The sequence below is a fragment of the Pararge aegeria genome, chromosome 13 (assembly GCF_905163445.1).
Source record: "Pararge aegeria chromosome 13, ilParAegt1.1, whole genome shotgun sequence".
In the NCBI taxonomy this organism is placed as follows: Eukaryota; Metazoa; Arthropoda; class Insecta; order Lepidoptera; family Nymphalidae; genus Pararge; species Pararge aegeria.
The window spans coordinates 3549064-3563581 of NC_053192.1; the positions used below are offsets into that span (position 1 = coordinate 3549064).

A 14518-nucleotide genomic window follows, 5' to 3' on the forward strand; every position below is an offset into this window, starting at 1 on the left:
AAAGATGGTAACACAGCATCATGAATCTTGAAAAAAAACCAGCCTTAAGTCCACAGATAAGACGATCATTCTTTGCAGTCGTGACAGTTCGTTCACACCTTATTCTTATTACGTCGACTTGCAAAGAAATACCGGATAAACTATTTTATATTACAATTAGCTAATTAAATATTAACTCTCTTGTTATACAAACTAATGTGTGTTCAAATCTACTATACCGTAATAACATTTAATCTTAAGATTAGTTAGTTAGAATACAGACTAATAATTATTTAATAAAAGGATGATAAATATAGCATTTAGTATTCAATTACAAAAAACGAATGAACAAAAGATTGTAAATAATTAAAAGGTCCTTTTTAGTTTTCGGGATGTTACACAAAAAATCATGTACAGTCCATTTTTCTACTTGTCTTATAATGTAAAACAATATTTCCATTACTTTTTATTCTAAAGTATGTTTTAAAAATAAAAAAATACAAGTGTGATAAAATGAACAAAAAAAAAACAAAATAAAACGAGACTTTCTTTATCAGTCTTGCACAATAGCAGTATTACCCAATTTGGGTTTCATGATACACATTACCTTATGTTCGCCTTATTTTGTTGTATTTTTAATTTACTGTGTAACTGTTAATTGAAATAAACTTATTATTATTATTATGTTAGTGTGTTCTTATTATTTTCTTTACGCTTTAAAATTGACTTTACAAAAAATGATTGTTTAAATTATAAGACCGGTAAAAATCACATCACTTTGAATAGAAACGGGTTTTTTTGTGTTGGTTTGTTGGATCTTCGATCTTTAAATTCTAGTGTGTGTATATCCAAATAAAAGTTTTTTCTTTCTTTCTTTCTATCTTAATAATGTTAATACTATCTTCTTCTATTACTTCTACTACTGAATAGAATAATTTTAATCAGTAGTAGAAGGGCTTTTAATGAGAGAGCTGAGAAGTAACATATATCACTAAAACAAGTTTATTAGTGTAACTTTTTATAGTAATTAAATGATTTCATATACAATTGTTATGGAATTTATATTTTAGTGATCTTAAGTTTCTGTGCGGAAAAGCATGTAATGTTTTCTTGTTTATGATTTTACATACACATTTCCAAAAATTTCATATATTATAAGGCTTATCTTAAAATCGCTAGGAAACCATAATAAAAAAATTCTACCGGGGAATGCCCAACTCTTGTCGAACATCCTAAGCACTTCTGGATGTAGGGAAAATAAAAGTAAAACCAGAACCAATAATCACATATCAATTTTATTAAAATGTCTTTTCATACCAAGCTTGTATATTCTATTAAATACATCAAACTACCTACATGGCATATTACACATATTTTATAATGGTTCAGTTAATATTTCACAGTAATATATTAATTATAATATTTCAACAACATTTGTATCATCAAATGTAGGTACTTCTGATACAAGCGGTAACTATTTGTCTTTTAATTTTAAAATCATAACATATTCTCATGTATTTGAACCAGAAAATACTTGTAACAATAATTAACAAAATATTACTTTATAAGCAAATATTTTAAACAACTTAATACAATATTAACCTTAGCATAAAAGAAAAAACAATCAATAAATAATTTTAATTTGTATAATAATAATATTATAAACATATCGAATATCGAGCTAGCATAAAGGTCTGATCAAACTGATGTGAATCCCGGGCGGGCATTAAAGCGAAGGCTACAACGCCGCGTCCAGCTTGCGTCCGTAGTGGCGGTTTTGTTTGCGTCCTGCGTTTAACCAATCACAACACTATGGCACGAACGCACGCTTCCTGTTTTTTGTACGCTACCCGTTTTTTTTTTAAGTTACCATTATCGAGAGTGCAATCTATGGGAATATTTGAATAAATAAATATTTGACTTTGACTTTAGCTGTATCTTGCGCGCAGTCTTGATTGCTGCTAAGGACCCAGCAAAAGCAAATAAAGTATCACAAAATTTGTGATAAATTTTTAAACCAGCAAGATCAAAATAAAATAAAGGCCGCGCGCTTTAGTTTCGCATCCACGAAGCGATTATTGTACCGTTTGGTGACCGCAGATCAGAATACAGTTGTCATCACCTCTCCTTTTCTGCGGATGTCTTACGAAGCAACTAAGGAATATAAAGGAGAACGAGCAGCAGCGTCCTCTGTGCTATACTACTACCGAACCCATCTGCCTTGTGTATATGGGTAAACCTTCTCGGGTTTACTCCAGCAGTGGACGTTTATAAGCTATTGATGATGAAGCGATTCTTCGCGTCGGTTTGAACACGTCTATATGAGATTGAAATAAATCGTCGTGCGCGAATACCGTTCCGAATGTCGCGCGTTATCCACCTCAGTTTGAATAGAGCTAAAGGGTCATAACGGCAAACCATTAACGGTACCTACTCAAAGTATATTCAATATTCAATAAATCTGAGTGTCATAACAACAGCCTCATTTTTAAAGTGACATTAATGAGATTACAGCACTAAATAATATAAATATAACTAGCTTAAAGCAATTATTATACATAATACAGATGTAGAAAAATAATTTATAAACTAATTATAGATAACCTTCAAGTAAATATTTCTTTTGATTATATTATTTTATAAATAAAATATTTACTTAATTATTAGATAATTTATTAATTTATTGCTCGTGATATGCGAAGTGAGTTTACGAGTAGATATTCTTGTTAAATGAAATCCAGAAATATATTGGTGTTTAATTTTAGTTTTTGTATTGTAAAATTGACTTTAACTTTAATATTTTTTTAAAGATTTATTGTCCTTATTGTACACAAATAATATAATATTTGTTATGGATAAATAATTTATTTTATAAGCTAGGTAACTTTTTTAATGGAAATAAATTCAATTTTATTAATTTTTCGGTATTCTTAGAAATTAAATACGAGCTTTTAGGTACCCTTGCTTTGAACTTATATCATGATAATCAAGACAAAGCAACATTACACATAAAATGCAAAATGCACTAGCATATTTTCTATAATAATAATTATATTACTAATAAAATATAAATAATTTCTAACAATATTATTGTAAGTCATTTACATAAAATGTTTTAAAAATATATCCATTATAAATAAATCAAAACCTTTGAACGTATATGTAACATGAATAAAATTTATATTAAAATATTTAAAAATATGTATTTCGCGAGATTTTTTGATTTTGATTATTGAAAACCGTGCAATGATTTATAAATAGCTATTTATTATAAGAATGATTATATGGTTTTTTATATAAGTAGGTACCCCATTTTAAGTTAGTATATAAATTGGTATGTTAACATAGTTATAATGATGTGTCAAGGCGCATCGTTACCAGACATAGAAAAACTTAGTTAAAGAATAGTTAAAGAATAAACGATATTTCAGCCCTTTACATTAGACATATATATATATATATATATATATATCTATAGCCACGTTACATTAGACTTAAGAGTCTAAACGCATGTCCTCCGTTAAGATAAAGCCTCCCCACTTTGGTTACGAACTCATATTGAACTTTTCGCCCATTATTCGGCATAAGAAACTTACTGTGTAGGTTGCGTAATGTTTTAGCTGCAACTAACTTGTGTGGATACTTTCTTTACTTGAACCTAACTTTACCCTTATAGATTTAGTGGGATTCGCTATAAGTACAATGCCATATGTAAACTATGATCCCACATCAGATCTGTGACCCTAAACAAAAGAATAAATAATTAATAAATAAATAATTAAAAAAAGATTAAAGAAAAGGAAGACAGGCCTAAGATAGAGAGGCGACTTCTACCGCAAGTAACAAGGAATAAGAATTAACACAAGCTATTAAATTAATGTAACGTAATAAAATATGTAATTTGTTAAAATAAAAAATAAAATATTTATAAATTTAATTATGTAATGCAGTTTAAGTATGAGTGAATGTGGTATTCACTCTTAATTTTATGGTAGTAGAATAAATTGCTTTTTTTATTTTTATCTAATTAAAAAAAAATACTATGTACTAGAAATTAAACCAAAAAATTAACACAAGTTTTCAACATCAGTCATTATTTTTTAGCATAGTAAAGATGCGCACACGACACACAAAAATATGGTAGAACAGCTTGCACACTATAATTAATTCATTAATTTAATATTTATATTAATGAATTTTACAATTATATCATATTATTATTATTATCAGCCAACCTTCGCTGATTGGAAGACTAACGAAAACCGTTACACATTCTAAATTTACACAAACACTTCTAACACTATTATGTTGCCTAGTTTAGAATGCCACACTAAAAAAGTTAAATTGAATTAGAATAAATTAAAAATATTAAAAAATAAACTGAATTATCGTATTTGTTTTGTAGTAAAATATTTTAATGTCATTTAAATCATTAAATGAATAGGGACATTACTAACGAACTATATTTAAATATTATAATTTTGGATATCATTTTCAGTATAATTTGTTAAGATTATTTAAAGTACTGTAGTAGTTGCTGACGTCATTAAAAACCTACACATCAGATTGACGTTATGTTTTCGTTACCGGTCTACGAAGTGTTGTTCTGTTTATAGGTGATTTCCAATTACCACCAAATTCCAATCGCAATAGCTAGCATTAACAAAGACTTGCGCGTTATTTCAAATTGGAGTAAAGCGCATGGCCTTAACGTTAATCCAAAAAAAACTCAAGCTATTGTTATTGGCAGTCGAAGGCAGATTTCAAGGATTGACTAGTTTTCCCTCCCCTCCATTGAGTTTGATAGTGTCACAGTCCCATACTGTGAAAATGTAAAGAACTTGGGCATTTATCTTGACCGAACCTTAAGTTGGACGTACCATATTAATGAGATCAGCAGAAAGACATTTGCAGCTCTAGGCTCTTTGCGTCGTCTTCGGTATTTACTTCCTATACCTACCAAAATTATGCTCGCACAGACTCTACTCCTTCCCATTCTTGACTACGCAGACGCAAGCTATGTTAACTTAACTGAAGATCAGTTAAATAAACTTGAGAGACTCCAGAATTCTAGCATTCGTTTCATATTTGGGTTGCGCAAATATGATCATATTTCTCAATTTCGGTCTCGTCTCAAGTGGTTACCTATCAGACTTCGCCGGAATTTGCACATTGTTTCTATTCTGTACTGTGTTTTGTTTCATCCTTCTACTCTTCTTTACCTGAAAGAGAGGTTTAAATTTGTAGGACTCCCAGACGAACTTCGTTCTACGAGGAAGTTAGTCTTGAAGGTGCCTGGTCACAAATCCTCCTTCTTCAACGGATCATTTACGGTTCAGGCTATTAAATTATGGAACGCCTTGCCGTTAGATATCCGTGAGGCACAATCGATTGGGACCTTCAAGAAACTAGTGAAGGATCATTATTTGTCTCTTTCAGCCGAACAACGCTGAAGCGAATCATTTTAAGTGTGTAATTTGAATTATTTATGTATTTCATTCTAATTGGGGATGTTATATGTAATATATTTATATAGATATTTATGTTATATATTTTATTTGTATTTATATATAATATATTTATATATATATTATAGTTATATTTATATATATATATATATATATATATTTTATTTATATTTATATATTTGTATAATTTTTAAATCTTATTTATTGCACCACCTACCTCTTTTCTACGTTTTTTCCTTTTACGCCATTGGTTGCCTGGAAGAAATCGCTATGTAGCGATAAGGCCACCAAATTGTACTCTCTTGATTGTATTTATATCTTTGTAACTACTTTTTGTTTCTTTGGTGTACAATAAAAGTGTATTCATTCATTCATACCACCATTGGTGGGACGTTTATTAAAATAAAAAAAATGCTACCAGACATGAATATAATTTAGTGATTTTTAGGTGTGTCATTTTAAACTAGACATAGATATAATTCTAACTATACTATTATCCATACATGTACACACAGAATGCTACGTTACGGTTGTAAAATGTGGACACAACCGATTTTTAAACTATTATTCTAAGAGCCCAAAATCCATAAATAAGCAATGTTAAATAAGCCGTCAACAATTCTTCAGCTTTATTGAGGGTAACGGTCAACTTATGCAAAGAATTCACAATAAGAGTTACATTAAATGCTATTATAGCTTTAAAATGGTTGTACCTAGCTTTTTTATACAGCTCGCAGCACTAATCCATTATGTAACTCTAATAGTGTTTTTACTCTTACTGTTATATTTTTACCCTTATTGCGCTTACCTTTACGGATACTTCGTGGGTTCTTAGACTATTTCTCGTATAGGCGATAACTGTTTTGATTCGCAAAGAATTCTAAAACATTTTATACAATTCTTTATTTTCTATTGGTGTGTGGATTTCATAGCCCCACATATTAAAGTCTCATTTCCTTTCAATAATATGATTAGGGACTTAAAACACAAACACAGTCAAAAATCGCACAATGTTCACAGTTTTTAATAATATGTGATTATTGCCGGAATTTTCGAAATTGCGATATCTGTTCTTAGTATATTTTACAGAAAACCGCCCGAGTTAAATACACAACTTTGATATTTCCTACTTAAATCCCGGCTTTCTAAAACAATCAGTCGATGTTATTGTTGGATCCTCCAATCAGAGTTTCGAACCTATCAGGAATAGTTTTGCATGCCTACACTTTGTCTATAACTTAATTACTGTAAGATTATTTTTTATAACATTTTATATATGCACTGCTTTAATTCTAGATTCCATATCAAAAGTGTTTAGTTATAGGGATCATTTTGTCCGAAAATGTATTTAACATTTTATTTATACGGTTTATAAGTACTTTTATAATGATTATTGCAAAGGTCAGAAGTAAGTCATAATTACTTACTTTTGACACTAGCTCCTTGACTATAATGTGACTGATTTGTTGTTCCACATGAGAATAGAATAATGAAATTAAAATTTGAACTTCCACATTTTGCGATTCGTAGTGTTGCACGTATTTTTCAGATTGGATGATTATTTTATCGATATTTGTTTTAGCGCATCATCCCTTGATCATTTTCTCATTTAGTAAATATTTAAATGCCACTTTAACTTTATTGTGTTGCAGTATACCTATGGCATGATTAAAACATCAAATGCATTAGAAACTTCAACATTGCCTTCTATAGATACGTAGGTAATTCGCAATTTATTTATTAATTAATATTATGTGAAACTTCTTTAGCTGCTGCAGTAAATTCCTAGTTTACTATACTATCGCTTTTCATCTAATTCTAAAAATTTTGTTTCTTTATTTTAAATACACCTGAACATTTATGGAAATATCGCTTTATAAAACGATAAGGAAACTTAAACAGCTTAGAAGTTTCACTGATGACGCGCGCACAAAAGTACGAGTTATTTCAAAGTCCGTTATCAATTATCATTCACCTCTGCAGTATTTACAGATGGCCAAACATACTGCTTGAAAATATTAATGAATTTTTACAAGATTTTACAGTCACTCTTGCAAACATTGCATAATAGTTTATAATACCAAAACTTTATAAAAAATCAATAATACCAATTTAAATTATGCAGCCCGTCAGCCATTTTAAAACTTTGATTTAATTTGCTAGTCAATCTAGAGACATTTTGAATGCTAGATACGGATTGGACTCAATAACTAAACGTTTTAGTCGATAAATGTTGTAAGTTATCGAGACAATCAGAACATCACTAAATTCGTCGAACGCATAAACAAGTTAAAATGTCTCATTATTATTTTACCTTTATCACAAAAACATCCTACAAAAAATAGAACTCACATTTAAATAACTGTTAAGTAGGTGACAACGAAACAAAATAATTACATACAAAAGGTACATATCACTCGTTCGATATAAAATTGTACCAAACTTTACCGATCACTTTGCGCAGGCCGTTCATATTGCACATTTATCAATTCGTTGGGAGACATTAGGCTTGTTCCACACCCACCTGTAAAGGTAACACTCGCATACATTCCCGCAAAGCGTACACTGTGTCTACACGCAACCACTGGCCTTGTCATGGCAACTATATCAGAGTTTCTTTCCCCCCGAATCTGGTGAGGTCCGAATAGGGACATTGCCGCGGTGGGGGGCGATCTCTGCTCGGCCTTTGCTCTGCATACTAGTTTTTCGATGTCAGTATTGTCACAAACTCTGGAATTGAAAATATAACTTTTAGTGTCTTTTTTATTGGTTAATAATGGAAGAAGCGGTGATAGCCTTATTGCGTTAGGCTTCGGCTTTCCGTTCGTGGAGACCGAGTTGGAGCCCTGGCACGCACCACTAAAGTTTCTGAGTTATGTGCGTTTTTAATTTCAGCCATTTAAATATCATTTGCTTTAAACGGTGAAGAAAACCTCGTGAGGAAACCTGCATGCCTGGAAATCTCCATAACGTTCTCACAATGAATAACTGGAGAACCAAGCAAATGACCCACCTGATGGTAAAAGGAAAACCTTCGACTGTAAACAGAGTACTGTATGCAAAATCACATGGTATGCACATATACTTAAATCGCATACTGTGGTGTTAGTTATGTCGACAGCTAGTTATGGTTTTTAATTTAAACTGAAAGACATCAAGAACACATTCTTTCAGCAACCGGATTGTAGACCCAGAAATTGTGATTAATTGATTCAGAAGAACCATTCATCGAAAAGAATAACAAGGTACAAACGAGATCGCTTTCATCTAGTTTAACAGTTCCATAGTAACACATTTACTTTAATAATAGGTACATAAGCCAAATTAATAAATTTCTAACCAACAAGGTCGTAACTCACGATTCCATCACGGACATTCATCTTTTGATCAAGGTCTCATTCGAGGATCATATCATCAACTATCTCTTCATCTTCAAGTGTATGCTTAAACAAGTATATACTTGATAATGAAGAGATAAGTATTGACCTAAACTATCATAATAATATAAAATTACCCAAAATTTTACCGTCGTCATCCATCGTCACGTCCAAAATGCCATCGTCATCTATGTCTGCATCAAGTATCATATCATCAACTATCTCTTGTTCATTAAGTGTCTATTTCAACATGTACATAAGCCAACAAAGTTGACCATGCCATCGCCATCTATGCCTGCTTCGAAGACCATATCATCAACTATGTCTTTCTTATCAAGTGTTTATTTAAACTTCGACATAAGCCATCGAAATTAAACAAATGGGACAAAGATCTTACCATCGTAGTTAACCATGCTATCGCCGTCAAGATTTCATTAAAGGATCATATCATTAACTATCTATTCCTCATCAAGCATCTACTTAAACATCAATATAGGCCATCGAAATAAAATAGTATTGCCAAAGAACTGATTACCATCGTACTTGACCATGCCATCTATATCTGCACCGAGAATCATATCATCAGTTACTTCTTCTTTAACAAGTGTTTACTCGAACATCGACCTAAGTCATCAAATGAAATGAAATGAACGAGTAACTAACCATCGTAGTTGACCATGCCATCGCCGTCAAGGTCTGCTTCGCGGATCATGTCATCAACTTCCTCCTCGCTGAGGCGCTCCCCTAAGTTTGTCATCACGTGTCTAAGCTCCACCGACGATATAAGCCCGTCGTTGTTTTTGTCGAATACCCTGAAATTGAGAAAATCGCATATATATGAATACTCTATATACTCATCGAAGACATTTTTTGAGAGTTACAAGAGTCTACCTATTATAAACGTGGTGGACTATTGGCTTATATCTTCTCATTCTGCGAGGAGACCCGTGCACTGTAATGAGCCGGTATTGAGTTCATTACCATAAGGAGTCCAAGAGTCTGATGCGACCAGGTTTTTGACGATTTCCATAGCGCAGCAGGAAGCGCTGTGGTCTTATAAGCATAGGTCCGCATTTTACAATATCTGAATGTTCTATGGTCTGGTCTGGTGGAAGGCTTTGATCGTGGATAGTTACCAAGCTTCATATGCTATACTCCGCGAAAAGCAGAAGAATCTGTTTGGTGTAATTTATAATTTCTTCAATCCTTATACTCCACGCCAAACAGATCTTCGGTAATGTATCCTCTACGCACGTTTCGCAAAACCGGAGCACCCTCAGGAGATATTGACTTTACAATGAATGATTGTTTTCTTAATAAGCTTAATTTTCATAATCTATATATATATATATATATATAAAAGAAAGTTGTGTTAGTTACACCATTTATAACTCAAGAACGGCTGGACCAATTTTTATATTTGATTTTTTGGATTCCTTTTAGACCGGAATAGAATAATAAGAATCTATTAAAATATAACATTCATAAAAAAAAATTATCCGCGGTACGAAGTTCGCCAGGACCGCTAGTATTTAATATAGCCGCCATTATCCCTAACAGGTTAGCCCGTAACCATCTTAGACTGCATTACTTACTATCACGTGAGACTGAAGTCAACTCAACAAGCGTAACTTTGTGACTAAAAGTGGATACTGCGTTGATACGTTGGCAGCTTCTCACGTGCCAAGTACGTCCCAAAAAGCGGCAGCAGCTGCAGAATCTGCTCAAATGCTTAAGCGTCGTAAATACTCCGTTATTTGTAATGACTACGTTTTTGCGGCACTTGCGTTTGAAACTCTGGGCCCATGGTCTTCGGACGCGAAAAATTTTATTAACATCGAGTCCCAAACATTGGTCCTTACGTCTGTTGACCCAAGAGCTGGCGCTAATTTAGCACAACGGCTAAGTCTAGCAATTCAAAGGGGCAATAGCGCCAGCATTTTGGGTACCATGCCCATAAGTGAACAGTTAGGCTTATATTTTTTGTAAATATTAATTTTAGTTTGTAATTATTATTTCCCTAGAAAAAAATATTTTTCGTTGGTTTATTAATAAAGGAAAAAAAAGTGGATTACAATTTTAGCCATTTTAACTGAAAAATGGTTTTAAGTTGGGTGGATGTCAAACAAGTTCTCAATTTTGTAATATAAAATAATATTTTATTCATTTATTTTATTTAAACACAGTTAGGAAAATAAAGGAGAGAAACACAAAGACTGGAGTAGAATACAAAAGAATACATATTATTTATCGCTTAGAAGCGAGTAATATGTAAACAATCGGGCCATCTTAGACCGATTTTCATTAAAGCTAAGAACACTCCCACCTAACCTTACCTTTCGAAGAAAAACAAACAAAATCAAAATCGGTTCATCTCTTTCACGAAGCCATAGACACACGCATGAAGCGGTGATAGCCTAGTGGTAGGCCACATCGGCCTCTCTTTTCGCGAGACCAAATTCGATCACTGGCACGCCCCTCTATCTTTTCAGAATAATGTGCGTTTTTAATTTTGGCAATTAAAATATCACTTGCCTTGCGGTGAAGAAAAACTTCGTGAGAAAACATGCATTCCTGAGAGTTCTCCATAACGTTTTCCAAGGCGTGTGAATTTTACTTGGCCAGCGTGGACTTTGGTCTGAGCCCTTCTTAGTCTGAGATGGGGCCCATGCCGTGTAGTGGGCTGGTAATGGGTGGATGTTGACCCCATAAATTGTGGGATAAGGGCGAGAGAAGAATCAGCATTAATCGAAGGTATCACAGATAAAACTACAGTCATAAATGTGTGATGTACAAAATATGATCGACAAAAATGTGTATGATCAAATAAATTAATAAACGAATTTCGCATTAAAAATAGATTCATTGGTTAAACAAACAGCCGTCGTTTTTGCGAGTATGAAAACGGCTATTGAGTAAACATGTACACAAATTTTAGACTCAATTAAATTAAAGTGACAAAAAAAACTTTTCCAACTTACTACTTCTATTTCTTGTATTCAACAATGAGGTGTCATCGTACATTGTCTTGATTTCAAGACTGTTAACTAGTGTTACTTTAGTCTAAGAAAGCTTAGCTTCTTAGTAAAATAAATTCTGAGCCTTTGCACCCTAACACTTCGTGTTTTTGTCTTTGTTTTTCTTTGTATTGTTTCTTTGTGTTTTATTGCAATAAAGTTATTCTATCGATCTGACATTGAATTTGATAAGATCTTTACAATGTTCCTCATTGGTTAAGACGCTAGCAATATGTTCAATATTGGGTTCTTCTGTTAAGGCATTCACAGTGCCAGCCCGGAGTTTACCAGAGAGCCTTCAGGCCCGGTTATTGTAACCAACTTTTTATTTTTTTATGATACCATGATTTGTTTGGTTGGGCTCTGACATGGCTAGTTACTACTGCTAAGCGATTAAGCGTTCCAGTACGATTTCGTAGAAACCGATTAGGGATAAGGGTTTGATATAACTGCCATACCCCTAACAGCGTAGCGGTGCTAGCCCAGTGGGTAGGAGCTCAACTTCACTTTCGGGGGGCCGAGTTCAAATCCCAGCACGCACCTCTATCTTTTCAAAGTTATGTGCGTTTTAAGTAATTAAAATATCACTTGCTTCAACAATGAAGAAAAACATCGTGAGGAAACCTGCATGCCTGAGAGTTCTCCACAATGTCCTCAAAGGTGTGTGGAGTCCACCAATCCGCACTGGGGCAGCGTGGTGGACTACGGCCTAACTCTTTCTCATTGTGGTACCCGTGCCCGGTAAATGGGTTGATATGATGATGACCCCTAGCAGATTAGCCAGTGAGATTACAGTAAAGACCTAACTTGAAGTGGAATAAAGAAAAAAAAACAAAATCTACGTTATCATTTCATTTACCTGAAAGCCTCTCTAAGCTCGTCTTCACCGTCCGCCCCGCGCATCTTTTTGGACATCATCTGAAGGAATTCGTTGAACTCAATGGTACCGTTGCCATCTTGATCCACTTCCTTCACCATGTCTCTTAGTTCAGTCTCTGTAAATGCATTTAGAATTTATACCACGTGTAAGGGAATTACGAAATACATTTTTAAAGTACATAATGTATATTTCATAAGGAATCCAGCATATTTATTTTTTATACAAACTAATTCAAAACATTCTAAGTGTTTGCTTATGACAACCCTTTTGAAGATAAAAGACCGACACGTGCATAGTACCTACTCTACGCGATGCGTACCTAATAAAGTAACAGGAGTCACTTGATTTTACTTTTGCATGTCAGGTTGGGGCTGTATCTGATTTTTTTCAGTAAAAACTATGGCAATGGTTTTCTCAAAAACTATTAGCGTTTCGGTTTCACAGATAAGTCTTAGAGCCAGTAAATAATGTACCTCTAAAGCCTCTGAAGTATTATTTCGGTATTTTATTTACACGATGTTTAATAAAATAAAATAGAAATGCATTTATTCCACTACCAATAAATAAAGAAATACATATAACATTCATTCAAATTATTAAACTAAATAACATAATTAAATTTATAAATATTTTAACAATTAACATATTTTATTTCATTACATTCATTAAAAGCTAGTCTTAAATTCTTATTTGTTGTTACTTCTACACGTTGTTTAGTCATTATCATTATGAAGGAATTAAAGTATATATAAAAATACGGGGAAGGAAAACATATATAACGGTAATATATTATTTCGAATCTAGTTATATGATACTATATATACTATATACTACGACAATACACACATCGCCATCTAGCCCCAATTTAAGCGTAGCTTGTGTTATGGGTACTAAGATGACTGATGAATATTTTTTATAAATAATATACATAAATACTTAGAATATACATATAAACACCCAGCCACTGAAAAACATTCATGCTCATCACACAAACATTTTCCAGTAGTGGGAATCGAACCCACGGCCTTGGACTCAGAAAGCAGGGTCGCTGCAAACTGCGCCAACCGTCAAATTGATTTTTATTGATGCTTATTAAAACTACAAGAATTAATTCCAATGTAAAATTCGTTCATAAACTCCTTTAATAAAAACAATATCATTTTAATTTTGAAAGAATTGCTAATATGTTACGCCGTTTACTAAAATTTGTTGTCATATTCCAAATCGGTACTTTTTCATCTGAATTGCCTCAGTCGGGGCAGTAAAAAAAAACAAAAAAATAATTTCGACCTGGAGCTGTGTACAGCGTAAATAAAAATGACTATTACGGCTTTTTATATTGGCTTATATTTAGCCCTGTACCGTCAGATAAGTGCGTCTGCACACTTGCGAAAATAACATGGCCCAAGGTACATGACATTTTTTTATACCACTACTAGTTAGCCCTTGACTGCAATCTCACCTGTTGATAACTCGTTAGCGCTATGGCAGTTAAATTAAATACATATCCCTTATCGATTTCTTCGTGACATCGTACCAGAACGCTAAACTGCTTGGTAGCACATCTTTGGCGTACGCATCTATAGTGCGAGTTTTTACTCAGTTTAGGTATCAGTGATTCAACCAAACATTAGTACTATGCTATGATTTCTGTCACTATTTAATAATAGTGTGAATTTTTTTTTTTGACGGTATAGGGATCACTAGCTGTGGCTTAAGACCAGAGAAAATTGAGTAATTAAAAACTGTTTCAGCCGGAAATCGAACCCGGAACCTCCCACATTGACACAAAGGCCG

The 14518-nt window shown here is 32.9% G+C and overlaps 1 protein-coding gene across 2 annotated transcripts in view; it reads right to left on the bottom strand.

Moving 5' to 3' along the window:
- Positions 1-5838: 5838 nt before the first annotated feature.
- Positions 5839-14518, bottom strand: part of LOC120628887 (calmodulin-A-like) — a 97596-nt gene continuing 88916 nt past the window's right edge. For both annotated transcript variants that reach the window (XM_039897550.1, XM_039897551.1), the window contains 3 exons: positions 12701-12836; positions 9488-9636; positions 5839-8177 (listed from right to left, as the gene is read on the bottom strand). In XM_039897550.1, coding sequence (XP_039753484.1) covers positions 8146-8177; positions 9488-9636; positions 12701-12836 — 317 coding nt within the window. In that variant the 3' untranslated portion in view covers positions 5839-8145. The remainder of the gene's footprint in view (positions 8178-9487; positions 9637-12700; positions 12837-14518) is intronic.